The sequence below is a fragment of the Cuculus canorus genome, chromosome 3 (assembly GCF_017976375.1).
Source record: "Cuculus canorus isolate bCucCan1 chromosome 3, bCucCan1.pri, whole genome shotgun sequence".
NCBI classification, from domain to species: domain Eukaryota; kingdom Metazoa; phylum Chordata; class Aves; order Cuculiformes; family Cuculidae; genus Cuculus; species Cuculus canorus.
In genome coordinates this window covers 36,103,399-36,131,177 of record NC_071403.1, presented here as the reverse complement: position 1 = coordinate 36,131,177, position 27,779 = coordinate 36,103,399, and the positions used below count along the sequence as shown (strand labels likewise).

The 27,779-nt window shown below is 38.2% G+C and overlaps 1 protein-coding gene across 4 annotated transcripts in view; it reads left to right on the top strand.

The window, feature by feature from the left end:
* The window catches only part of CEP85L (centrosomal protein 85 like), a 142,033-nt gene that overhangs the window by 40,855 nt on the left and 73,399 nt on the right, over positions 1–27,779 (top strand). For all 4 annotated transcript variants that reach the window (XM_054061510.1, XM_054061508.1, XM_054061507.1 and 1 more), the window contains exon 2: positions 4,633–4,794. In XM_054061510.1, the coding sequence (XP_053917485.1) occupies positions 4,633–4,794 (162 nt within the window). The remainder of the gene's footprint in view (positions 1–4,632; positions 4,795–27,779) is intronic.

Here is a 27,779-nt window from a genome sequence, read left to right as displayed (position 1 = left end):
TTTTTTTTTATTATTATTTTAAAGAGTATTAATTTGTCTGTATAAGTTTGGCTGGGTCTGCAAGGAATGCTTATATGCCTGCTTCTTTGTATTGTGTCAAGGTATCAGACTGAATGAATCCCACTTACCTCTCGCTTCACCTTTTGAAGAAGGCTGCGGTTACACAATTTTAAGTGTATCTGCTTTTTTTTTTAATGACATTTGTATGGTGTTTTAAAGTATGACATCTGCTCTTGTGTCTACTTCTTGGGAAATTTTGTTTTGTTTTTTTCATTTTATGTTCCCCTGCCTTCATTTCCTTTGGCAGTGTGTTTGGGCTGAAAAGCTGACTCGTTCCTTGAAAGAGCTTCAGGCAGGCTTCATTGTAGCATGAAAAATTATTGTACAGCCTGGTCACATCCGTGATGACTAGAATGAGTTCTGCATTGTTGTCAGTTTTGATAGTACTGTAGTGAGATCTCCCCTTCAGAATCCTTTGGCTGTATCAATTCACGCTGATAGTCAGTAATGATCCACTTCTGGTCACAGTCCCTGTCAAAGCCATGGTATGGAATAGAAAAATGGGTATCCTAACCTAAGGATGGGTGCGCTGTAAAATCCAGTTAAGTCTTACGCTGTTGCTTTCCGTTCAGCGTCTAGTTAGATAGTATGATAGCTGTAGGAGAAAATAATGTGTTTACATTCAAGCATGTTAGAGGTATTTTAGGAACCAAATATAAAGACAGTAGTGTTATTATTTTGTATATGTGGGTCATGTGGGAATCTCTGCATACCACTGAAATTAGGAATAGTAATGATCCCTAATTAACTAGGTGCCTTGCTGACAGCATTCTGTAATACACAGAAAAAGATACATGTTTTTGTGGAGTAAGATTTCAACAACTGTTCTCTTCTAAAATGTAATCTACGTCCTGCACTTAATATATACTTAGTTGTTAATGGATCTTTTTTAAATGCATAGGCTGGAAAGACAGCACTATGTTGGTATATTTAACTGGCCAAATTCAAGCGCAGTCAACTGTTTCTGTAAACAAGGCTCCTTCTGAGATTTGTTTGGGTTCTTGATTTGTTTTATTTGTCGTAGTTGTCCTTGGAAATTACAGCTGGGTAGGATGACACTGCTTTTCTTTCTCTTATGTTAAATCCTGTGAAAAGTAGATTTTCCTGGCCCAGTAAGGAGTGGTTGTAGTCAGACACTAATACACAATTTGGCAGTGTGAATATCTGTTAGAAATTTTCTTGCCACACTGTTTTGGGCAGGTGGACAGTAGCTGTTGACTGACAGGTTTGAGATTAGAGCAGTGGGGTAAAGTAGAGTGCTAGCTGAGCAGCCTGGAGAAACCCATGTATCTTCTGCCCCTCTTATTCTTGGTTCTTCTAGTGAAGCTGTTTACTGCGTGGAAGATTAGACATTTACAGAGAGCTATAGAACAGGAGAATAGAACAGGACGTATAACATTTGGTGATTCTTAAGAACTTTGCTCAGAAGGTCAGTGTCAAATAATGAATCTAATAAATGAATTTTTAAATGATGCTTTGGACTAATGGAGTCTGAAGCCTTATTTCCCAGCTGTTCCACTGCATCCCAGCCCCCATCCATGCCTCTATACAGGATGGCAGCAAGGGAAAGGCATGGTCCTAGTGACAGCAATACGGGTGAATTCTTGCTGTTCACAGCCAGCTGTTTGCTGCCAGGGGTAGTGAAAGGGGACGTACGAGGGAGCAGACCCTTCTGGAGCCCAGAGCACTGTGCAGAGAAACATGAATATTTTCCTGGAGAGCCAGATGGGATCTGGCAGGCCTCTGCTGAGCCAAAGCTAATAAATCTTGTTGGCCTCATGCTGATCTGTGTGTAATATGGATGTGTAGCGGCACTCTACAGGCCTACAGCTCAAGAATCAGGCTTCATAAGTTAAGTTAGAGATGTTGAATTCCCCTGGATGCAAAGGTGCTACAGAAGATGTGTTATTTATGTGTTGTGCCCCAAAGTCTTCCTGGACCTGTGCTTCAGCACCACACTTGGGGCTTGATGTGTCCCCAAACTCTGTGTAAAATTGTGAGTAGATGATAGTACGTTTTTTTTTTGTGATGCTTTTTATTTCCTGAAGGTTTTCTCAGGTTGCTCAGAGAGGTTGTGGAAGCTGTATCCCTGGAGGTGTTCAAGACACAGCTGGATGGGGCTGTAAGCAGTCTGATCTAATTAGCCTTGCTTTGGGCTAAGGGTTAGAGTAGATGACCTCTGAATGTCCTTTTCTGTCTAAGTTACTGTATCATCAGTTGTATTTTTAGCTTCTATTCCTGAGAGTTCCACCAAAGTGAAAAGTATCTCTTTGTTTTGGGGGCTGTGTATGAATGGTTATAGGTTCACATACTGAATGCTTGTCTAACCAGGAGATCTAAGGAGTTTGACACTTAATGCTACCACTACTGCACACTAATGCAACACAGAATTATCTGCAGTATTTCCTTCAATACTTGCTTAATGACATAAAAACTGAAATATCACCCAAGAGTTGTATTGTGGAGAACAGCATAACAAAGGGTAAATGAAAATAAATTTCTTTTCCATAAATGTATTGTAAATGTCTAAGTAGAACTGTCTCTGACTTAATTAGTTTGAGCTCCCATAAGTTGACTTCACTCTTGCTGGAATAGCTAGCTGCAGCTTGAGAGGTATGAAATGGAACTCCTGTGGAAAATAGACCTATTTAGAAGGAGGGATGGAAAAATTACTGTTCCCAAAGGACCCAGAGTGTTTAGTGAAAAATATTCTGGGTGGTAGGAAAGGAAGAAATGTCCCAATTTCCCACTAGCTGCATGCAAAACTATCGCATTTCAGTATGTTTAATGATGACAGAGAGGATGGTATGAAGAATGATACTTGGAGTGGTATTTGCTTAGTATCTTGGCTGGGACCTCCTTATAGGATGTAACTAGTGAGCCACAAGCAGTCATGTTTACGTCTGACTCCTCTGGTCTTTTGTTCTGCTGCCTCACCCTTGAGCTTGAAGGCTACTCAATAGAATAATTAATAGTTAAGAGACTTTTGGGGAGGAAAAGTGAAAAGTTTGAGGAAGACAAGGAAATATGTTGTACAAGGTGTGGCTAAAGTCAAATGAAGAGTGATTCTGAAGAATCACTTTTTTTGAGAAGAGATAGGAAAGCGCATTAAATGAAAGATGAGGCAACAACCTCAAAGGAGAATGGAACTGAGATAAAAAAGATGGACAGGCAGCATCGTAGACCTCCAAGAACCTACTTAAGGAAAGTAGACTGCCTTAGATGTCATGTTACAGTTATACAGTGCACGTAGTAAGGAAGCATGTGCTATATTCCTTAACTTACGAGTGGCTTGGTGAGCAGCTGTTATGGCTCTGGCTAGTAGGTCTAGTGATTTGGCTGCTTTAAGGGAAGTGTGTAAGTACTCATATATATGTGTGTGGGGTATATATACACACACATATGTAGTCATTTTTACATCCTTTTCTAAACTATTTAATTTACTGGGAAACAAGTACAGCTGGAAACAGCAATGATCTGCAGATGTCATTGCAGAAGCCAGTTGCTGGTATGGCTTTGGATGGATGCTGCTGAAAATGTTTAAATGACCTAAAAATAACCACATGTAGCATAAGGGACTTTATGTGAACTGATACTTCATGAGTCATTTCCTGCTGAAAGTGTTATGCAAAGCTAACTGCTAGAGGGGGGGTGTATGTATGTGATTATATATAAAATCAAGAGCAGGCTGTGCTTTTTTCCAAGGTTCTTTATGTGGGTCTGCTGGTTTGGGCTGTAAACATGACAATCAGTATTCTGCCTTTTAACAATGCTCAGATTTAGATATTGGCTGTTGGAAATTGTGATGGTCACCTGGGGTTGTACTTCTGTGGTGTGTTTCCCTTGAGACTGACTGTGAAATGCGTCACTTATTCTCAAATTCCTTGAACAGAGGAATTATTTGTTGCTCTGAATTGTGCTTTAAAATCTAACATTTTAACAAATTACTTAAATAAATAAATAAATAAAAAACCAAAGTGAAAGAAACCATTGGATTGGTAGATAGCTCACAAGGACAGTTTGTGTGCAGCTACTGTGTGCCTGCTTGAGTTGGTAGTTTGTCTTTTATCAGCGGTTTTTGGTTATCAAAAGTGAAACATAATGTATTGGTTAGATATTAGTGTTAACAGTTTCATTGCTGGCTTTATTTTATCATGTAGGTCATGTGGTTTATGCATAGTTGGAAATTACTGTTTCACTGGCTGAATCTTCATCTGGTCTCTGTCCTAAAATTCATTCATCTCTCTGGAGTTAAACGCTTGCAATGAAAAAATTCCTCTGCTATGAGTTGAGAATGAGTTCTAGATAGGAATTGTATGATACATATCTTGTAAAACCATTAATTGTTTGTGCACTAACTTTATGTTTATAAATAGTAAAAATGGATTTCCTGGGGATGCTTTCACCTGGTAGAAGTATTTTAAGAAAAAAAAAAATCCCAAAACTTTGGCACAGAGTCTTGCTTAAACTGAATTATGAAATATGGGATTCAGTTTTTGTCTTAACTGGTATTTTGTTGTTGACTTCTGTATTGCATCTGTAATGACAGACTTCTGACTTCCTTCTTTATAGGCTCAGATTATTCTCCAGTGGGATGGTTACCTGGAACTGAATCCCTGTGGCAGTCCACAACTATTTCATCAAGCAGTCAAAGCAATCCTGTCAGAAGACACAGCATAGCTTCTGATAGTGGGGACACCGGAATTGGTACCTCCTGTTCTGATAGTGTGGAAGGTGAGTTGACACTGTTAAGTTTTGGATGTAGAAACATGAGAGAGAAGTAATCCAAATACCAAGAAAAGTTATGTTTCCCAGAACAACAGTACTTCTCCAGAGCTATTGAGCGTGTGCAGGTCTTTGTTTTCCTGACTGGACCAATTAATTGTTTTGGTGGGGTTTAATTAATTTACTTCTGCATGAGTAGTGTTCATTAACTTGCATCTCTGTCACAAAGCCAGTACTTGTGTTAGATCTTTTAATTGCAGTTACAAGAAGTGCCAGATTTATACAGAGGAGTAATATCCCGTAGTACAGCACTTGATAAACAAGTGGTAAAAGCAGATAAACTTTTGAGGGAGTTGATGAAAGTACAATGCTTTGTGGTATTTATTGTGTGTGTCAGCAAAGAAATCTTGCTCATTGGGACTGGGAGGAACGTGGGGCATGTTGTCTTCTCACTTCTTTCTTCTGGTGGGAAATATATTTTATTGCATGGCATTTGACACATATTTAAAGACCTTTAAAGAAAGACAGCATCTAAAGGTTCTTAAAGCTTAGTTTGGACTAAATCATGATTGCTCAAAGGTGATCTTGTCAGCGAGAGGTTCAGCCTCTAAGGTACCAGCATCTCTGTAACACTGTCACCCTCCCTATGGAATGTGTCATTGAATTTAAGCCTGAATGGGAGAGGCAGTGGTAAGTTTTGAGGTTTTCCTCTTGCACAGCCTTATTTTCTGGTAAGATTTTCAGGACTAAGTTAACAATAGTGAAACTGTGATACACTTTTCTCCAGCCTGGTAAATTTTTCAAAAGGTGCAGCTGAAATGAGGAAGAATAGGAAGATTTAGTACAAATGAAGTAAAGAACGCTGAATCAATGTAAAAGACAGAAATCTTCATAGGAAGTCTGAGCATTCCTGAGGAGAGGTCTGAATGCCTCAAAGTTAAGTCTGTCAAGCCTCTTTGCACATGAGGAAATCCTTTCCAACCTCTTCCTGTTGTATCTTTCAGTTGGAAAGGAACTCCATAGGAGAGTCCTCATGGCTTTCTTTCTGCTTACTTTCATTTCTAAACCTTTATTGGCTCTGGCAAAATAAAGATTTTGGTCAAATACTCAAATTTTTGGGTGTAAAAGTGAAATAGTAAATGCTGTGTATATATAGATTTACAATCAGACTCACTCAAGTGTTGTACAATAGTATTTTAAGATGCAGCATTTGAATTAAAAACATACTCTCTCTCCCTCCCCTTTGAGGACTTCCCCATTTGAGGGGTGGGAGGAAGGAGAGGAAACGAAACAGCACCTCCTCATCAGATGTCCTCCTGGCTAAAGAGGAGAACCTAACAACTGTTCTTGGCAGCCTGGTGTGGGGGAAGGGATTACACACTGAAACCATCACTAGTTTGGTCTGCATTTGTTACCAGTTAACTAACAGCTCTGTTCATTTGTATGCTTTTAATAAGACATTTGTTAAAAGCTGCTTTTGGGGTTTCTCAGAATAAAATCAAGAGGGAAAAATTGAAACAACAGATAGTTCATGATGTTTGTGCTTCTGGCAGTGTCTGACGATGGTCAGTTCTACTGTGTCCTTACTGTTATCAATTTCCTGACACCTTGTTTGAAAAACTTTTCAGTAGCAGAAAAGAAAACATGGAAGAAAAAAAGATGGGGAAACTAAATGTAAAATAGAAGTTAATGGAAGTAGCACTTGACAGGTTTGGAAATTGAATGTGTACGTATATTCTTAATGGAAAGTGCTGTTGCCTTACATACCTAGTTGTCTGTATCTTTCAAGCTGTTTCCTCCTCCATCCACAAAATGAAAAGAGTATCTTTGATCTGTGGGACTGCCAGGCCAGACTGGGAATTGCAGACTTGGTGCTGGCCATCTGCTCTCAATGTGGTGCTTGGGAAGGAGCCCTTGGGATTTTTCAGGGGGGAATTTTTTTCACAAGTCAGCAAATCACTACCGTTTTTAACAGTGGTCAGAGAACGAAATGTGGCTTGGCTGTTTCCTTTCTGCTATGCCTACTGAAAATAAAAAACTTCATTCCAGAATTAACATCTGCTTTAATTCTAGGAGTCGCAGGTGAATTAATTTGTGTGGACGTGTAGTTACTGGTAAATATGCCGCTGCAGAGACTGAAGCTCAAAGGCATTTAAAAACTGTTTTTACTGGTTTTCCTTGTGTCTTAAATGTTCTTTTAAACTAACCTTCTTACTCATACTCCAGGAGCATTTGTTCTCTTCGAAGTGCATAATTTAAAGAATAGTGCCAAGTGGCTTTTGTGTTTGGCTCAAACCTGTATAGTTTGGAAGGGAGATGGATTTTGATGAAGGCAAGAGGAAGAGAACTCTTTTGTGTTGAAATGTATTCAGTTGGTTTTCTCTATATTATGTTGTGCAAAGGTAGGAAAATTATGAAACTAAATGACTAGTAGAGTTTCATTATTGAAATTGAGCAATGTTGATGTGCTTTGAGGGAAGCTGAGGAGAGAAGTTTAAAAATTGTAAATGTGGAGATGTGTGTGTAGAATAGAGCTTAACTTTCTAATTCAAAGTGCTCTTAATTTAAAGAGTAATGTAAAAAGGCATTTTTGTCTCTGTCTAAACTACAGTTAATGTGGTTGGGTTGGTTGGCTGGTTATTTGTTGTCTGTCAGTAAGTGGTTTTGAATTCAGATCAGCTTTTGAGTGAGGTAAAAATAATTACTGTATTCTGTGTGGGGCATGAGGAAGATACTCTAATATGATCTTTTCCAGGTTCTTTTGGTTTTGTTTTTTTAAATTTAACTCTACTTGTAAGTCAGCTGTGTTATTACTGTTTTCAACTTTTTTTTACCACTGGTAGAAATACTAATATAAGATGGATGGGTAATTGTGTCTCCCTTCATGTAGAAATCTGAATAAGAGTGGTCTGTTCACACTTTAAACCACAGTTCCATAGGTTTATGTAGACATTGCCTTTGGCAGGGGAGTTTCACAAGAGGTGGTTCAGGTATTGCAGGCTAGATGCAGCATGCTTGATGTATTGTCACTGCGTTTTGTATAGAGATGTAACTTCTCTGGAATGCTTAACTAATAGAATAGGAAGTTGTTTTAAGGTTAAGAGGTCCAGGAGAGTCAAGTCTTGTCTTGAACATGAGTGTGTTGCCTTTCTAACCAATTAAAAAAAAATCTAATTAGTTCAGTTTAATTGTAGCATTTCTTGGTACACCAGGGAAGGTGGTACAGCCAGCTCCAAAGTTATTTGATTTTGCTATTTGAAGTATTCTTCTTTCAGCAGGTCTCGAGTATGGTGTTTTAAAACTTTTTTTTTTTCTTTTTCCTGAAGGGAAAAAAAGAAAAGTTAGTGAATATTGAATATAGTGAAAGGCAGAATTGGATTTCAGGAGACAAAGTCTAATTAGAAGTATGGTGGGGAGATTTTTCTGTTTACTTTAACATGCTGCTAAAGCCATTAGGAGTGAGAGTGTGTACAGGTTCAATACTAGTTTGTGCTATCAGTTTTGATGTTGAGAAAGTGCAGTAGAGCAAGGACCTGTATCTTGAGAGCTGACACTGTGCTTTTGTGTTTGTTTGCTGTGCTCAGTGACTTTATAAGATGATGGATTTTCAGAAGTATCCCTGAACTTAGAGTTGAGGTTAGTCTTTGTGCTTTTGCATATGCTTTATGCTATGCTTGCCTGGCAAGTAGTGGCATAAATTTCGTGAAGTAGCTCGGTTATTTGGTGGTAAAAAATAACTGTTTGAGGCATTCTTCCTTGGTTTCCTTCCTCCCTGCTTTCCAAGTCTTACATTGTGAAGCAGCGTTCTGCCCTCTGTGAGTCAGCCTTACTGTGTTGCTTGGATATTGTTTGTCCTGACAACCAGAAATGTGCGCTTTGCTTAAGCCTGGTATTAGACTGTGTTCCTAATAAAGGAGTACTGTCATCCCTTGCTAGAATGAGGTATCTGTATTTCTGAGGGGAATATAAATACTTATGTTGACATCCTGGCTGTTTATTTTTGGAGGGTTTTTTTGGTAGGTTTTGAACAAAAATTTAAATACGGATTATTTTGGAATTCTGGTAACCTATTTCCAGGATTTAATGTACAGGAAGAAATGATGCTGATAAGTTTCCACTAGAGTAAGACATGCGGAAGTTGCTTCAAATGTCAGTAGCATGCTCCTTGTGTTGAACCTGTGTACTCTGAATTTGAAATTGGCTTGAACTAAACTAAAGACACTCACTGGTTCTACATGTGACTGTTCTGCAGAGAGAAATAGATGCTCCTTTAACTTTGTACATTGCCGCCTTTTGTGATAGTTTCTCCATAGAAACAAGCTCATACTATGCACATGATCAGTTTTCCACATAAAAATTATTAGTGGGCTTTTTCTCCCACTAGTGGGAGTGTTCTGCCCAATGAACTCTGATATATATTTTGAAAGCTATGTCACTTTTTGAGTTATGCAAGTCAAAAAGTGACAGTTTCCAAAATATGTATGAGTGAATGTGTTTAAGATGGTGTGGCAGGTAATCCCCCCCTAGACTTTCCCTCACTGTCGCCAGAGAAACAGGGAATCAGAAAAGCAAAGGCAAGGAATAAACCCCAAATTTGTGGGTAGAGATAAAGACAGCTTAATATGTGAAAGGAAAAAACAACAAACAAAAATCAAGCAATGCAAAAAGCCCACCAGCAGACCAATGCCTCTCCAGTCTCCCAGCAACAAATAGCTTGGAAAAAACCTGCCCCTCTGTTTTATTGCTGAGCATGACATTGTGTTGCATGGAATGTCTTCGGTATTTCAGGTCAGCTGTCCCAGCTGTGTCCTCTCCCAACCTCTTGTGCACCCCTTTGCTGGAATGGCAGAGGCCCTGATGCTGTGTAAGCACTCTTCAGCAACAGTTAAGGCACCTTTGTGTTACCAGCACTGTTCCGGTTCCCAGTGTAAAACACAGCACCACAGGGGCTGCTGTGAAGAAAGTTAACTGCCCCGGCCAAACTCAGAACAATCTCTGCCCCTTGTTCCATATTATTTGAACCATGCTCAACTGAAACCTTGGGGAATTGTTTTTGAGGTGTCCTATAGTCTGTATTTTTGGAGTGTCGTGGATATCTGGAATTCTGATAGGAAAACAAGGAACGTCACACAATGGTCTTGTCTATGTTTAGGTTAATATTATGAGACCTGGGCATGGCAAGAATTATACACCTTTGCTGGGAGATTGCACGGAGCACTTTGCATTTTTCCTTGCTACTGTTATATCAAAAAACTCTTTTGTCTGCATTCAGCAGCTCTGTAACTCAGGATTGCATAAAGCAAATGGGACTGAGATTAGTTTCAGAACAGTAAAAGAGGGGAACATTTTAAGCCTTGAACTAACTTCGTATGAACACTGGAAACATTCTGTGCCTACTCAGTATTCAGTGTACGTATTCAAATAACATTTGCAGCCTTACCTGAAAAAATTGCAGGACTCATTTTTAGTCCTTTTTATTATAGACAAAGTAGTGCACTTAGTGATAGACCATAGTCATTCAGGATATAGGCAGCAAGTTGCTTATAGCCTGCTGCTGAGGAAGAAAAGACCTGTTGAGGTTTCCTGGAGTTCTAGCTTGGGACTTGACAGTGAAGTCTGGGTTTAACCCCTGTAGAAAGGTTTGTAAATCCCTGGGTTTTAACAGCTTTACAACACAGCCTGTTTCTAGAGAGCTTGTGCTTTGCTCTTAGTCTTCTTGTTTGTTTAACAGACCTGTGTCTATCTTTATGTATTAATTTTTTTTTTTTAGTATAATGTCTAGTTAGTGTGTTTAATGTCATCCTTTATTATAGCTGTGATTTCACTGTACTGATGATAACGGATTTTTGTAAAAAACCTTTGAAGGAGAACATAAAAGCTCCCTGTTAAAGAGAACCTTTTTCAGAGCCTCAGTTACATTTCTATGTGCTTCTGTGGTCAAATGGACTTTTGACATAAGTTTTTCAAGTATAAAGGCAGTAGTGAGGAAGAACAATGTGCAGAGACCACTCTTACGTGGAGTGTAGTTACTCCATCTCTCATAATCACTGGCTTTCTTCAAGTTAGGGGAATTAAGTGTATGAGAAAGTCAGAAATATGCAGCAAATGACAAGTCTGACTAGCCCAAGTTTTGGGTGGAATGAAACAGTTTGGATTGCGAGGACTCAAGGAGGGGAAGCCTGCAAGAATACTTGCCTGTCTGCTCTCTCGGGATTTGTTTGCAGTGATGTCACCTGAATGAGGCTTGGTAACAGCTGGCTTGTTCGTTTTAAGGCAGAATAGGTGCGAGTTTGTTGCTTCTGATAGGTTAAGTTCCTTCGAGAACTGTGACTCGTTTGTTTTTAAAGCAATTATTATTGTCACTGTGCTTTTTTCTTTTCACAGTCTTAAATGATTCTTACCCAATCATATTCAGAAGGAAAATTGGTGTGGGGTTTCCCCAATGTAAACATGGTAAAAGAAATCTTTTGGGTATTTTCCTTTCTTCCTTTTAAAGGTATATCAGATAAGATTGTTCTATAACAATGATCTCATTTGTGTCAGCTACAGTCCTTAGGTCTGCATTGTAGAAGTGTTATCAGCTACACAGAGGTTAACACCAAAAGGGAAGGACCCGTCTTTCTAGAAAGTGTCTTTGAAATGTGCACTCAGCAAATTCAAATGTATGAAAACTATGAACTGAGGTGACAACGGAGTTGATCCATATTTTTAATGTTATGTTGACCTATCAACAATTATCAGCAGTTTTTGGGTTAATTACAGAGCTGTTTTGCTTTCTTACTGGTCCTTTGATTTTTTTAGGAATTGCATTAAAAAGTTATGCACATGTATTTTTCATTCATTCAGCCTGAAGAGGTAACTAGGACATGTAATTTGAGATGAGCAGAGGTTGTAGTAAACGATTAAAAACAAGGGCTCCCTAGGTTAAAAGGATTTGTTAACCTCCAAGAATAATCTTGGTTTGTTCTTCGTAATAAGTTACTGCAGTTTTAGGTAGCATTAAAGTAATTAGAAGTTCCTCTAAATAATTTTTCTTTAAATATAGTTGTTAGTTTTTGTGAGTATTGTAGTCCTTAGAAAGTGTGCAGTTAACGTAATCTTGTCTTCCTATTGCGTTGAGAGGGAAATTGCAGGTGAACCCCCTGTCACCTATGTGATCTGGTATTAAATAATTTCTCTGCTCTATGTTTTTGTCCTTGTACTCTTTTAAAGCTCCTGGACTCCGTGGTTGTATTCTTGCAATGCCACCTTACATTCCCATGTTGCTTCTAATTAGAAGTGTTGCTTCTCTCCACAGTACCTGCAATAGGAGGCTGTGAAAGAGAATCGCATCCTGAGTGCTGCAGTGTAATGTTGCTGAATTTTTGGAGACTTGAGGATTTGTGTTATACTTGTAATATCCGATTTACTCAGGTTTACAATTCAGCTAAAAATACAAATGGAAAAGTAGCAGGTCGCTAATTCATTCTCAATAAAAGTATTTGAAATTGAAGTAAGTTGAGCAATGACTGGGTGCTGAAGTGAATTCATCATTAACAGTGGGTCTTAATTGAAGGAAAAAAACTTTCCAATGCAGAAGTGTATAAGTGAATTTAATTTCTTTGATAGCCCATAATTTTAGTGTTGTTTGTTCTCGCCAGTAGTGAGATTTTAAGGATGTGGTGAAAGAAGGTTCTTAATTAAAAATCTACTTGTGTAAATGAGGAATTGGTATGAAATATAACAGGAGAGTGGAGGCGAGAACATCTCCTGGGCAGACATGCCTCCGTTTGACATTTAGCTTTATAGCTGTAGATGCTATTTTACAGTAACCTGAAAGAAGTCTGTATGTAGTGTGAAGAACAGTCTTGATTATACAAAATAGAGACAAGTCTTTCTTGCCAACACCATGCAAACTACTTACCGCACGTATTAGGAGATTGCAGGTAGCACCAAGTGACCTTGGGAGGATCAAGAGTTGGTATTTGGGTTGAGAGCTGCACTGAATTCAGAAGTGGGCTCAAATGAACTTGTTGCTTAAGATTTGGGGTTTTTTTTGTTGCTCTGTTAAGATCTAAACAATATCAATAGTGTTGGTACTGCCAGGAAAAAAAGTGAAGCCAAAAAACTGGAGGCCCTGTGTTCCCTTCTGCCTGCACGATGGTCATTGAAATGTAGCAGTAAATAGCCTTTTGATTGCAGGGGAGAATTGGGATCCTTATCCATTTTTTTTCCTGTTTCATTTGAGAGAAACTCTATTCACCATTGTAACTTAACAATAAAAGAACATCCTACAGATAGGGCATCTGAATATGCTGCAGTTTAAGCCAATTACTAAGAAAACCTTAGGCTATATCTCAGTGTAAAAAATACCTTTTTTTTTTTCTTCTTCATGTTATGGTGACTTGACAGGGATACTGAAAATTAAATTTAAAATTGAAAGTGTACGTTTTAAAAGGTAGGGGGTTTAATATCTTTTTTTAATTGCATATTAAGTCGTGCCGGCTGCTCTTAAAACTCTTCAGTTTTCTGCCTGTTTTGCTCTTTTTTTGTTTCACTTAAAATTTTGGCTTAAAATTAGATCTGTTTTGTCTGCATATAGATTCTGAACTTGCTTTTGTCCAGAATGACATTTACTTACAAGGCGGAAGCTGAACCTCATCCTGTGGATGGCAGAATATTGGCCCCTATGAGAGGAAACTTGTGTCTTGATTTGGCTTAGCTTTCTGGGTTTTTTTTCCCCCCTGTTGTGAGTGCTGTGTTTTGGATTTTTGTTTTGTTTTTATACAAACCCCAAGCAAAACCCATCTCTTCACTGTGAAAACCTCCAGTTTCTTACCCTCATAGTGAAAGCAAATCCTCTTCTGAAGTGACCCCATGGAGGCTTTGTGAGTGTTTATGGTTTATTTTAGTATTCTCTATTGAAAATAAACCTCTTAAAGTGTGTTCTTGCCTTCTGACTACTTTGAAATTGTTGGAGCAAAAAAGCTTCAATTGAAGATATTTTTTTCCACTGCAGTTTTACATTCTTGTATTGCAGTTATCCTGTGTAATTGGTTGAGATAGTTATACCTTGTTCTGCTTATGAAAACAAATAAAACCTATGTAATTAATAGCTTTTTGGTGAACATTCGAGCTTTTTTTTTTTTTTTTTTTTTTTCAGGAAAATGCAGGTATCTTCTGTGTATATTTATGTATTGCTTTTGAAAATGTCCCTTAACTAACAAGATCAGAAAAAAAAAAAATCAGACCAAGGCAATTCAGGTGTATATGTAAGAATAAGGTTATGTGTGTTCTTAGAGGAGGTGGACTGGCAAGAAAAAATGCAACGTGTTTTGTTCCCTTTAATGCAAACCCTTCCTCTGAGACAGCAGTCCTCTATGCAGCTTCTTCTAAGTTTCTCCTAATAACAAGGAAAGCTGGAATGATGTTTTTCATAGAGTTGGTATTTTAGTAAATGGCTTGGTGAAGAGAATTGTGGATTGCGTTTGTGTGTGGGTTTTGTTGGTTTTTTCCTTCTTGAATCTCATGCAGTATTGATGTAGTTTTAAGGAAAAAAATATTTTGTTTTGTAAACTGGGATGATGCTGTTGTGATGGTGGGTGGACTAGACCAAAGTCCGTGGTAGTTTTGTGATTGTGTCAGATTAGTAGTAACCCAAGTGTTCCTGTAAAAGGTTGAGGAGTAACTCTTCTAATTTTAGGTAGTATTCCTTTGGTGTTCAGGAATTGCATCCTCTCTGTGCTGTTGTTCCTCCAGATATCTAATCCTTGGAATAGAAAAAGCGGTAATGATAAATATACTTGGCAGGTGTTAGTAATCGCTTACATTTATGGATTACCTAAGGAGGGACATGGTAATTTGTTTGAACTGTCCTTACATTACAATACATTTTGTACTCAAGAGGAGTGGATTTTTTTTTGTTTTTAACTCTTGTGTGTTGAATAAAAGGTTTGTAAGTATATCACTAACAAATCTAATGATTGCAGAAGGCCTTTTCTTTCCCCATGAATTTACTGTCTCAGAAGAAATCACATGGTGCTTTTGAGATCACAACGTAATCTCCTTGACAATGTGGCTCTGAAAAAAGGATGGAAGAAGAAAAAGATTTGCTTTTATCTTGCCAGATAATAGTATAACTGTACAGTGATAATCACCTCTTAAATGTATGACTCACCTGGCACTGAATGCCTGTGGCAAATTCTGCTTGAGTGTAGGTTGGCTCCTTGCAACTCCTCTGATGCTTAACAGTTTACATGCTACGGTGAAGCTTATCTGTAAAAAAAAAAAAAAAAAGGCAAATAGTTTAATTCAGACTTTTTTTTTTTTTAAAAAGTGCAAAATTAATTAACGGTTTTGAAATTCTTGAGAAAGAATTTGAACTGGATATTTTTATGCTGTAGAAACATAGAAATGTGGTCTGGACAAGACTACTGGAGGTCACAGTTTCCAGCTGTGTGCTCAGAGCAGATCCATTGCCAACACAGACCATGCCAGCTGTGACTTTGGCTGATTCTTGAAAACCTTGAGAGGTTCTTCAGCCTCTCTGGGTAACCTGCTCCAGTGCTATAGGATGTCCTTGTGAAGAATCTTTCCTAAATACCCAGCCTGAAACTACCAAGCCACAGGTTTTGGTTGTTGGCCCTTATGTTGTCCGCTGCTAGAAGAATAAGTGTGACCAATAAATGTAACTGTCTGCTATTTATGTATTAATGTTTTGCGAGGTCTGTTGGTGCATTATGTTTTGGGGTATTTTTTCCTGGCTAGAGCTGTATACTGTCCCAGCATTACCCCCCTGTAATTCTTCGCAAGTCTAGACATTATAAACCAGATTTTAAATATATACTTTTTTCTTTTTTTTAATGTATCTTGCTTAGAAGAACAATGCATGCCTCCCTGTCTTTAGGCTTCTGTTCCTCAGTATACAGGATGATTTTATTCTTCGTGTTAGTCTGTGAATCTGAAGATTAAAAATCCTGTGTGTGTTTCTTAAATTGTATGGACTATGGTAAACTTTTAGTGGGACAACCTTTTCCATCAGGGGTTAGTCAAAGGCTAAAAATATCTTGTATTTTCAAAAATAGAACATTCTCTCTGGGTTGATTTAAACAATGACATTTTCTGTATGAAGTGTCAGGAAGTTTTCAGTGTTCCCATTTATAAGTTTTACTTTAGGAGCACATGGAGGTTCTGGACAGATTATTGTTCTATGTTATGTACAAATTCTAAAGAAAGAGGCACTTAACTTTTTACCTCTGTGAGAGACATTTTTGGAGTAAGCTTTTCCTTTGAGAAGTTATATGGCTAGTGTTACTCTTTTCTTTCTCACTGCATCAGTCCATGACCTCTTACTTAACTGTTGAGAGTGATGGCATGGTGTTTATTCTAATTAAGCTCAGCTTGAAAAGTGAATTATAAATACTTTCAGCATGCATAGAAAGGGAGTTGGATTCACTGGCACACCCAGAATCACCAGTTGCGTTTTTCTTCCTGTGTTAGAGAAATTGTAATAGCCAATGTAAGTCTAGTTAGAAAAAAATTCAGACTCTACTAAAAATTGAAATGAGGTGTGCTGAGTTTTTCTTCTTGTTTCACTTTTGATAGTAGTAAACAAAGAACTAGTAAGTTCATGATGCAAATGCTTAGTAATGGGACCATGCAGGTACAAGATTGTCTAGTATAGTATAATGATCTTTTTATTTAACTTTATTTTTAATGGGATTCTTAAAAAGAATAATTTTTAAATCATCCTCAATTTATTGCTGTGTCAAATGTATGCGTATTGCACTGTAGTGCTTTGTGTTGAGTAGTTAAGTTTCATGATCTAAAATTAACTTTAATAGGTACTAAGCTGTGAATGAAGATGTTTAAACTCTGACTTTTTACTTATACACAAGTCCTGTTGGTGCAGAGTGTATTTTTTTTACATCTGGAAGGAGAACTGAAAAAAAAAAAGTCATTGTCTTCAGAGCATAAAGGTCTGCCTATTGTAAGGCTTGAGTTTTGAGACTCATACTTTGGTTTCATAAGAATAATGTGTTATATAAATAAGAGAAGAAACAGACCTTGATTTATAGGAGTGGGATTTTGGCTTTTAGAATATCTTAGAGATGGTGTGGTAATAATTTTGTGCTTTTCTTGCTGTTTTTTTTTTTTCTTCTTGTTTTCCTTTGTAGAATGAGCCCTAAGAGTTGCATTGTTTTTTCAGCATGTTAAGACTAATATCACTAAGTGATATAATCAAACTCTTGCAAGACATGAAGCTGTGATATATATGCAGACCTAAAAAAAATTGCAGATTTTGTGTGTACCCATAAGCTTAATTTAATTTTTAATGGAAAATAATATTTGTTTAATCCTTAGGGAAACTGGGATGGAATATTTTGGAAGGTGGTGAGGATTGTGAAGAATTCAGAAGCTCTTAAGTACTTCTGAAGTTTTAAAAATAAATGGGAATTTGAAAGTAGGTAGGAATATTATGAATATGTATTTAGTTAGTTCTGGCAGGTAGCATAGTCTAATAGTATTAATAAAAACATGTGACACTCTGCCAAGAGTTCTTGTTTATATGACTCTGGAAGTGCTGTACTTCCTATGGGAGTAGTATACCGTTAATTTACTATAGAAGTTGAACAACATTAATTAAACTGTTGCTTACATGAGTGGGTGTTATTCCAGCTGTTGAGAGGTAGGCATGACGTGTGTGGTGGAATTCTGTGTTTCAGCAGTCATGTATCAGACTTACAGAGCATGGTTTGGTTCCCCCCCCCACTCCCCTCCCGAAAATTATTGATTTGTGAGTCTGATTAGATCACTTAACTTCTTTCGTATGTGCCTGTATAGATAGTTTTGTTAATATGCATTATATTTATCTGAGAGTTTGTGTGTGTATGTATAACACAGTTCTATGCTTGTTTTTCCAACATCATTACTTGTTTTGGGCTGTAATAAGTGAGAATATAAATTAAAATCTAAAAGTGAAGTGCACCACAGAAAGACGGGATATAAAATATTTGGGGATTCTGTTAAGCTGTTCTTGCATTCAGTGTTGATAATTATGTTCTTGATACAGTTCTGTTTCCACTGCTCTGTTGTGTCAATATTTGTAATTGTGCCTAATCTGCCTACGAATGCTAGTCCTGGCTGCAAAAGGGAATTTAGCTGTGTTTTATGATAAAAATATTTTATGGAATGTGAAGCATGTTAGTCAAAAATCATTTGTGTCAAGCTCTCTTCTAAAGCTGAAGCGCATTAATAGCCTTCTACCACTTGAGTGGTGATGTGAAGATTTGTATGTGGTTTCTAAAACTGATACCCTTTGCAGGGCTTCAGATTTCATCGTGGTAGCTGGTATATGGGCTGAATGCCATTACAGTTTGCTATGTTAGGGATTTACTGGTACTATTAGGTAACACTGCCGAACACATTAGATACTGCATTGCGCTAAGCGGCTCTCTTGTGTTTCTCTGGGTTGAAAGATGACTTCAATTATTAACATCGTTAGACAAATTTAATTTTTTTATTTAAATACTTGCTGTCAGTAGAGAGTTCAGACTCTGAGCTAGTGGTTGTGGAGCTTGCTTTATTTCAGAGCCAGAGAGCACATCATGGTAAACTGTTTCCTCCTGCACCAGCTTTTATGATATACTTTGTTCCCTGCTTGTTTTGATCAGAAAGTAAGATCTGGACTAGAGTCTAGCTTTTTAAGAGTTCCGTTTTTAATTTCTCGAACATAGCATGCTAATAATACCAAAACTGAGGTGTTTCTCAATAGTTTTGGAGAGTGGAGAAGAAACAGTTTGTATTGTTTTGTGTGGGTCGAAGCACTGTTAATGTGCTTGGACCAACATAGTGATGAGTACTATAAATATCCAAATATATGAGCCAACATCTGTAATTAAATTATAAACGTCAAATTCTTTTTATTATCAAAGGCAGCGATTGCAACATTCTCTGCTCTCCCACCTCTGGATCTGTACTTGTAATTGTGCATATCAGAGAACAAAATGGACATACAAACTCTGTCTTCTCATTTTCCTGGAGTGCAGAGAAAAGTGGTCACCAAACACACTGAAGAAAAATGTAATTCTGATTGTGTTCAAGCTTGTTACTTGTTTGTGAACGGTGAACCCCTCTTTGTTTTAGTATTGTCTAGGAGTTAATGCACAGGAGACTGGGTAGTATGACAGGTAGGAGCACTTAAAATAACTCTGCAGTTCTTAGGTGATGTGCTTTGTTCAAATATGATGGCTGTGGTCAGTAATGCTGGAGATTCAGTGGATACTCCAGGATGTGTGTTGGCATTGAACCAGCATCCCATTTAGGTGCTTGGTAAACTGTGCTATTGGGAATTGAAACGCCAAACTTATTTTGAGAATTATGGTGATCAAACCCAAAAACTTTACCAAAGAAGGATCATGTGTGTGTATGTGCGTAGTATTCTTTTAGCATGCTTTAGCAATGCTAATTAATTAATACTACTAGCAATGCTTTAGCATGTTCTATGTTGAATGACTACAGAAGTTACCTCAAATACTCAAGTTGGAGTTTGGTTACAGTTCTGTTCTCTACAGTGGTTCAAGTCTTTTAATCTGAGATTGTTTATATCGCTTGCAGCAAATGTTGTGTTTCATACCAGGACGTATTAGTGTGATGGGTCAAGTGGTGCCTGACGCTTTTGGTCTTTCAGGATGCAAAAAAATCTTTTAAAGCATTTATCGTAATTAATAACTTACACTTTCTTGCTTTTATTTTGCTCTTGTCAAATCTTGTTGGATTTGTCAGTTTTGTTTAATTAGTGTGCTCATTTGTAAAGCTGTATAAATTGTGGTAATGACATGGCACTAAACTCTTAACTCCTCTGTGGCACAGGTGATGGAGGGAGAAAAAATAACTTTCTTTTTTTAGAGATGAATTACCAGTGAAAGAATGGAGGAGTAAAAAACCTGCTGTTTTTTAATGGTGTACGTTTTTTAGAAATTACTTGTGAAACTAAATATTTTCATTAGGAAAAGCTGGGATAAAAGACTGTACTGGGTATTATGCATTTCTCTCCTAATTTGGTATTTGTTTGTTTAAGCCTGGATTGTAGTTAAAATCAAATCTTTCAGCCAGTCTTTTCAAAGGACACAAATGGCCTTAAATATGCGGAATATTTCTAAAATAAGTGACAGTCAGGTTCAGATGAATAGTATGTAACTAATTTCTTTATAGACAGACTATTAGCAGGTGAAAAAACACTGTTAAGCATTAAGTCTGTATATATATTCCAGGAAAACTTTGGCGTAATATTATTCCGATGGGAACATGCATGAGTTCTTTTCTTCAGCTTTTAAAATTATCTTTTGTAGGTTCTTTGATGGTGGACATATAAGGAAGTATAGTTCCCTTCTGGAAGAGAAGCTTGTTTTCTTACAGTACAGAAGTCCTAAGAGTGTGAGATTAGTTCTAAACATAGCCTCCAAATTAACACTGCAAATTTTACCAGTGTAATATTCACATTTGCTCAAAATATCAGCTGTTCTTCAAAAAAAAACCCAGAAAACCAACCCCAGAAAACCCTTGGAGGGAGGGTTGTTCATGAACATTAAAGAAATGTGAGTCCCTCTCCTTTTGTGCTGTAGAGAAATTATGTATTAGAAATGGAGCAACATTCAGTTGTTATCAGTCTTGGTATCATGGCTTCATAGGTGTGTCTGAAAAAAGAAAGGATTAGAAGCAAGAGTCAAAATGATGAAAGACTGATGATGCAGGAAAAAAAGGGTGCAGGAAAACTGACGTTTGCCCCCATCTGCTTATTATATGCTAATCAATTTTGTAAGGTTTTACATACCATGACAAGTGATGTCCCTCAGGGGTCTGTACTGAGACCAGTGCTGTTTAATATCTTCATCAATGATATTGACAGCGAGATTGAGTGCACCCTCAGCAACTTTGCAGATGATACCAAGCTGAGTGGTGCAGGTGTCACTCCAGAAGGACAGGATGTCATCCAGAGGGACCTGGACAAGCTGGAGAAGTGGGCCTGTGTGAACCTTGTGAGATTCAACAAGGCCAAGTGTAAAGTCCTACAACTGGGTCGGGGCAGTCCGCGGTTTTGAGGATGATGTGATCGAGAGCAGCCCTGCAGAGAAGGACTTGGGGGTGCTGACTGATGAGAAGCTCAACATGAGCCAACAATGTGCGCTTGCAGCCCAGAAGGCCAACCATATCCTTGGCTGCATCAAAAGAAGCGTGGCCAGCAGGTCGAGGGAGGTGATTCTGCCCCTCTATCCCTCTCTTGTGAGACCTCATCTGGAATACTGTGTCCAGTTTCGGAATCCTCAATGTAAGAAGGATATGGAGCTGTTGGAATGAGTCCAGAGGAGGGCTACAAAGATGATCATAGGGCGGAAGCACCTTCCATAGGAGGACAGGCTGGGAGAGGTGGGCTTGTTCGGCCTGGAGAAGAGACTTGATAGTGACCTTCCAGTACCTGAAGGGGCTACAAGAAAGCTGTGGAGGAACTGTTTACAAAGGCTTGTAGTGATAGGGTGAAGGGGAATTGCTATAAACTGGAGAGGGGCAGTTTTAGACTAGATATAATGAAGGATTTCTTCCCTGTGAGGGCGATGAGGCACTGGAACAGGTTGCCCAGGGAAGTTGTGGATGCCCCATCACTGGAGGTGCTCAAGGCCAGGTTGAATGGGGCCTTGGGCAGCCTAGTCTAGTGGGAGGTGTCCCTGTCCGTGGCAGGGGGGTTAGAACTGGGTCATCTATAGGGTCCCATCCAACTCAAACCATACTGTGATTCTATGATTATTATTGCCATTGTTGCTTTCAGCATTTCTGAGAGTAGTAGGAATGTCACATTCCTTTGGCAAACATCGAGTTTTTGGTTGTGATAAAAATGCTGAGAATTTCAGGTGGGTCTTACCCTCCCTTCCCCTTTTTTGAAACTTTGTTTCTTTTTTGTTCTACTTGAATGTGTCAAGTTTAAAATATATACATTATACCAGGGTAGCTGGTATTGGTCTATGTAGAGAGGACTGGGAGGAAGGAGGTAATGATTACTAAGGCACATCAGGCTAGTTGTTGTAACTCTTTGCTTCCTGTTCTTCATTTGGAAAATAAGGATAATGGTGCTTTATTTTTCAAGTATAAAAAGTGATGACTTATTCTGTAGGATACAGTGCTGTGCTCAAATCCAATTTAAGGTTAATCCTCAGTGACCTGAGCTTGTGTTCCAGATGGTGACCTACATGTGGGGCAGGCTGTTGATTTGTTGTTAAAGACCTGAAGCGTCCAGGAAACTTTAATGGAAGGAGAGAGTCTTGTATAGTAAATTAAGAGTAGAGCAACAAAGCTAAGGACGTAAAAACAGAGAGCTAAATCTACTTCTGCATCTGAAGGGAAGAGACTTCTCTGGTGACCTAAATGATTCTTGAGGCAACAGTTGAATTTTTGGGGTTCCTGGGGATGTTTTCTGGCCCTTGGAAGGGATTACTGCTTGATGCAGGTGTTCCGAAAGTGTATTAAGTAAATTGCTTGTGGTACATCATCCGCTTCCAAGTGGTACCTAGCAGCAGTGCTGCAGCAAGCTGGCTGTGTTTAGTGACCTAGCTTGGCCTTTGTCTGAAGCATAAGAAAGATGGAAGGAGATAGAAGACTGTCTTGCTATGAAGCAGTGTGAAAGCCATCAAACGGTATACTCCTGCCTCTCTGGATCCGTGGCAGCCTCACTGCTCTGGTGGCTTATAGCACCTGCTTCTGCCTCTGAAAGGGTCTCTTTTTCTGTCATATGTCTGCTCGTATATACGTGTGCTTATTGTACGGAAGCCTGTGTGATGCTTGGAAAGCTCAGGCATTAAAGGGTTATCAAGTGCTGGAACGGGCAGCCCAGGGAAGTGGTAGAGTCACCATCCTTGGAGGCATTTAAAAGATGTGTAAATGTAGGGCTTAGTGGTGCACTTGTTGGTGTTAGGTTAAGGGTTATACTCCATGATCTTGAGGGTCTTCTCCAAACTAAATGAGTCTATTCTATGATTATAAATTTGGGCTGGGGCTCTGAAAGTGAGAATGCAGAGGTAAACTGGGAGGATGACTGCTGTATGTGAGGCTCAACTGGGGCAAATCAGTAGAGGAAATGGAATTTGAGTATGAGGCTGAGAAAGAGATAAAGTTGAAGGTATGTCTTCTCATCCATACTTTCCACCTTTGCATAGCCTGATGTAAAGCTGCTACTCCTGTTAGAAAGAGCTGTTCTTGGCAGGCTGTGAACCAAGGTAAGAAATTTACTGCTCAGGGGTGAGCAGGACATATACCAGATGAATCTAAATATAGTATTTCTAAGCTAAAGACCATCTTAGTAGAAGCAGGGATTAAACTTTCAGTAATGGATAATGATCTCAAAAACATTGCCAGGAACTCCATTCTCCTTGGAAGTTGAAAGTGAGATTAAACCTTCAAAGTTATTTGACATTGAATTGTAGGCTCTGTTTCTGCCTGTATCTAGGCATAAAATGTAAGAGACTGTTGATCAAAGTGTATGTCAAAGTTTTAACTGCATGGAGTGGTCGTGCTCTGTGGAAACCTCAAGTTTTTGCTCTGTTTCCTTGGGTTAGAGGGAGTCTGTCTTATCTCTCCTTACATGCACCTCCTTTTCCCTTCACGTTTTAGGGTGACACAATTTCACTGCTGAAAGGCATCAGCCTGGGTAATCTGGGAATGCTGTTGTTGGAGATGGCACCTGGAGTAAGTTAGAAAGCTGAGATAATACAAATAAATTTCCTTTGAAGCCTGAGAAAGCACAGCTTCTGTCTGTCTTGATATAGGAAGGTGGAGGGGTATCTGTGTTCTGCTGCTGGGTATTCTTTTACAGAGAACAAAAATACCTAGTTTTTTTCCCGCTCTGGAGGGTAGAAGTGGGTTTCTGTTCTGATGGGCACAATTTTCTTCAGTCATCTCTAGCTGGGGTTGAAGAAGTAATGCCAGCATGAGGAACTATCTGGTGGCTGTTAAAGTAAATAGTGTTTATGGCATGGATATTTTGCAGATCAGAAAGGAAGGAGGACAGATGTATTGTGACATCCCTAGTATTTTTTTTTTCCATTAGCTGTTACTTTTAATGAAGGTCCTAGGGGGATATTTGATTACTGCACGTCTTCGCCGTTAAGTGCTTGTTGTTGGAAAATGGAACTGGAAGCTGTAGATGGCTTTCATAAAAAGGCAAATGCAAGTTAAGATCTAGACTTTTGAAAAAGAAATAACCAACCACAAAGAGGAAAAAAAATCCCTCTGGCAATGTAAATTTTCACTCATACTTTTATTTCAGCAGAATGAAGTTGCCTGATTATGTGATTGTTGTTCTGGAATATTTCTTTATCCTCTTATCTGAGAGGGGGAAATAGAACCTGTTAATCTAAAATTCATTCTACTTAGTTATGTAACTATTTCTTAAAAATAGCTCCAGATTGCTGGGAAAAATAGATACTACAGGATATGCAATTTCTTTTTTGTTCAGTTTCTGCTCTTTAACATTGCATTTTATACGTAATATTTTTTACTGCTTTGTGGTAGCCACTTGCAAGTTACATGTACTCCTAGAGCAGCTTATGAGCATCCTGTAGTACAGTTCTATGTCAAATACTGTGTGTGAGCAGGAGTATTAATAGCACCAAAACCAACGCTGAAGAGCTGGTAAGTAGAGGTATACACAAAGATAGCACTGAGGATGGGGTATCTTTCATGTATGTGGCAGCTACTGCTGTGAAAGTTTATCTTTGAAAATGATTGTTCACAGCATCCTCTATTATGTTGTTTCTATAAATCACAATTATATTTTGCTGTAGCTGCATGATATCCTTGGGATAAGGAAGCAAAATGCATAAGTCAGAAAGACTTATTGTGTTCTTGTAAAATGAGTTCATTCTTTTAAGATGTACTTCTATTTAACATGCTTGCTTTTCTCATCTAAAGAGGTTTTTATGTAAGTTAGGTTAGCATTTGCAGATTTGTTTAGCAGACAAATCTGATTCAGAAAACCCAGTTTTCATTTTGGACAGCCTTTGCGACCTTGGGCCAATAATAGTTCCAAGTAACTTGACTCCAGAGACTGATAGTAAAAATTTGCTCTTGAGCTTACCTGGGTTTACTTTAAACAGTGAGGTCTTTTGCTCAGTGTCGAAGTGTAATTTTCTCTTGTTCAGTGACTATCAGTTTCTGTGTTAAACTTCATTAATAAAACTTCCAAACATACTTGTTCCCCACTCCTCTTTTTTTTTTAATTTTTTTTATTTTTTCCCCACTTCCTACACAAAGTAGGATTGTTGCTACCTTATCACCTTTCTGGCAAACAAGGGGGGAAGGTGAGTTTGCCAGACCAGTTGTGGAAATAAGTGAGATGTTGCAAATGGAAAAAAGGGAAAGTCATTAACTGCAGAGGAGGATAATGAAATGATACCAAAGGGCCAGTTCATAATAGGTCAGATGAGATATGTTAGGCAAGCTTCTGTTAAAGCAATATCATACCTATGTAGTATTCCTTTTGTTCATAAGGATGTCTGAGAAGCTTTTTACCATTTACTGGAACTCAGTGTCACCTCTGCATTTCCTTCCTTGGATAAGTGTGTATGCTACTCTGGTACTTACATGTACAGCTTTTACACTGCTTTCTGCTCCATTTACTAAAAATCTCCAGGCTCCTGTTGTAGTCTTTTTTGATTTCTGTAGGCTGTGAGGCTGACCTACCATTTATCCCTTCTTCCATCTCTCTTCAATAACGTTGCTCAGGGGTAGTAGCTTTACCAGTATTTCATCACGTCATACTCCATGATGATGCTGTTTGAAGGGAAGTAATGAGAGTCAGAAACTGCTTCATATGTTGAAACTTTTCTCTCAGCTGCAGCCTCTTAACTTTGCATATGTTTTATTCAAGGTTGCACTCTTTATATTCTTTGTGAATTATGTAGATTTTAAATGACTGCAATTCATACAACTGACATGTTTGTGGGCACAACTTGTGTTCTTTCTGGTATGCAACACAGTATATTACAGCAAATTCTAGAGGAACTAGTTTGAAATAAAGGAGAACTGACCTGTAGTTTGCTGTCCACTTACGTAAAACACTTCTGAACAACACTGACAGCATGAGATACTGGAAGCCAGAAAACTTGTTTCATTTTTCCAAATGACTTTACCTGAACTTGCTTCCAAACACCATGTGACTGGTTTTGCTTTGAAATCAGAAATGTGACACAGGCAACTTGATTTACTGGCAATAAGTATTTCAGTATTTAGCATTGTCTTACTTTAAATGAGTATTAGTTACTTAGTATTGAATTATATTTTACCTCCTGTAATTATATTCTGCCTTTTATTATTATTTTGTTTTAGTTTCTTGCAGTACAAATACAGCACTTTATAAACAAAAAATGTTTAGGAATTATGTGAGGATTCGAGGCCCACTTTCTCGTATAGATCATGATATATGTCTGAACAGTTCTCTCCTGTGTCTGTAGTGCTTCTGTTTTGGATACAGCTTTCTGTGATGCATACTTGTATGTATTTATTCCTTCCAAGATATTTATTTGCAAAGACTTCCTCCATTCATTCACCTCTCATATTTTGACATAATAAATTTGAAATAATATGAACAAGACTTGTGAAGCAAATGATGAAGATTTCTTGACAGTTAAAAAACCTAACCAAAACAAACTAACCAAATCCAAACTGTTCCTGTGACTGCTACTGCACCATGAAAAAGGTGGTTTTGCTTCCAGAGGTTGATGAGTCAGTCTCCTCAGACTTTTTGCTAAAGCTGATGTCCTGCTCGTCTGTTGTGACATTTCTCTGTTAACTTATTTGATTATCTATACTGCATTAAGGTTAATCAAATTTGCAAGTAGGTAGATTAGGGAAGAACACATGTAGCATAAATACTGCTGTCTTCACGTGTCATCCCATGGTCTTTGTTTTTTGACCAACTCCCAGAAGAATTAGACTCTTCTGTTGTTGAAAGTGGCTGTTTTGGAGAGGACTTCTAGAAGGCAGTCACAATCTTCCATAGTAGAGTGAAAACTTATGGCCTCTTCAGTAAGTCATGTGTTGGATGCTGAAATTGCTTGTGGCTTGTTGCTGGTATCCATGTCGTTAATAGTTATGGAAAAGTTCAGAGAAGCTTTCAGAAGAAGTGAAATCCTATAACGAATGGAAGAACTTCTATACTCTAAACAGAAGCCAGATTCAGGACCTTCAGTTTGTATAATAGAGGCTTGACTTCCCCCATTTATCTTCCTCTCAGTTAATAAGAATACTTCAGTTTGTTTTCCTGGATTTGGGTTTTTATGTCGGCGTTTTGGGGCGGGGTGCGTAGGTCAGAAGGGAGGGCAGGAAGCGAAGGCAAACTGTTTTTAATACTGGTGTGTTTTTCTCCATGGTCAGGGCTTTCTAATTATGGTCTGGATAATATATTAAATTACAAAATCCTTCACAGAAGGAAGGTTCTCCATTTGCAGTGGCATTAGATACTCATGCTTCCTATAAACATGCATCATATGCATTTTGGTTTTGATTAACTAAAACTGTATTAGCTTATTGTAGTTTGATAATATCTGATTGGGAGCAGTGAAGAAATTGTCACATATAGAAGTATATTTTGTAGATGGGCGTTCTTATTGCACTGGTTTCATTTTTCATCTAAAATTCTTCAGGGCTGCAGTGACCATTCTCTGTTTCTTGTATGTTATGATGGGCCATTGAGCATCAGATAAGGATTTTAAGTAGCTGAATGTTTGCTTTGTGTTTCTGGCCTGATTATATTTTTTTTGTAGTTATGATAAACATGGTTGGCACTGGTGATTTAAAAAAAGTGGCACAGGAAGATATAAATGATGGGAGGCATTCATTAACTTTCTATTGGAGAGTTTCTTCTCTCTGTTTTTCAGAGGGAAGTGTCTGCTCTGCTGTCTCCATCTCCCTGTAATTAGTTTTTTATCAAAACCAAAATTGATTCTGTTAGGTTATTTTCTATGCCAGAT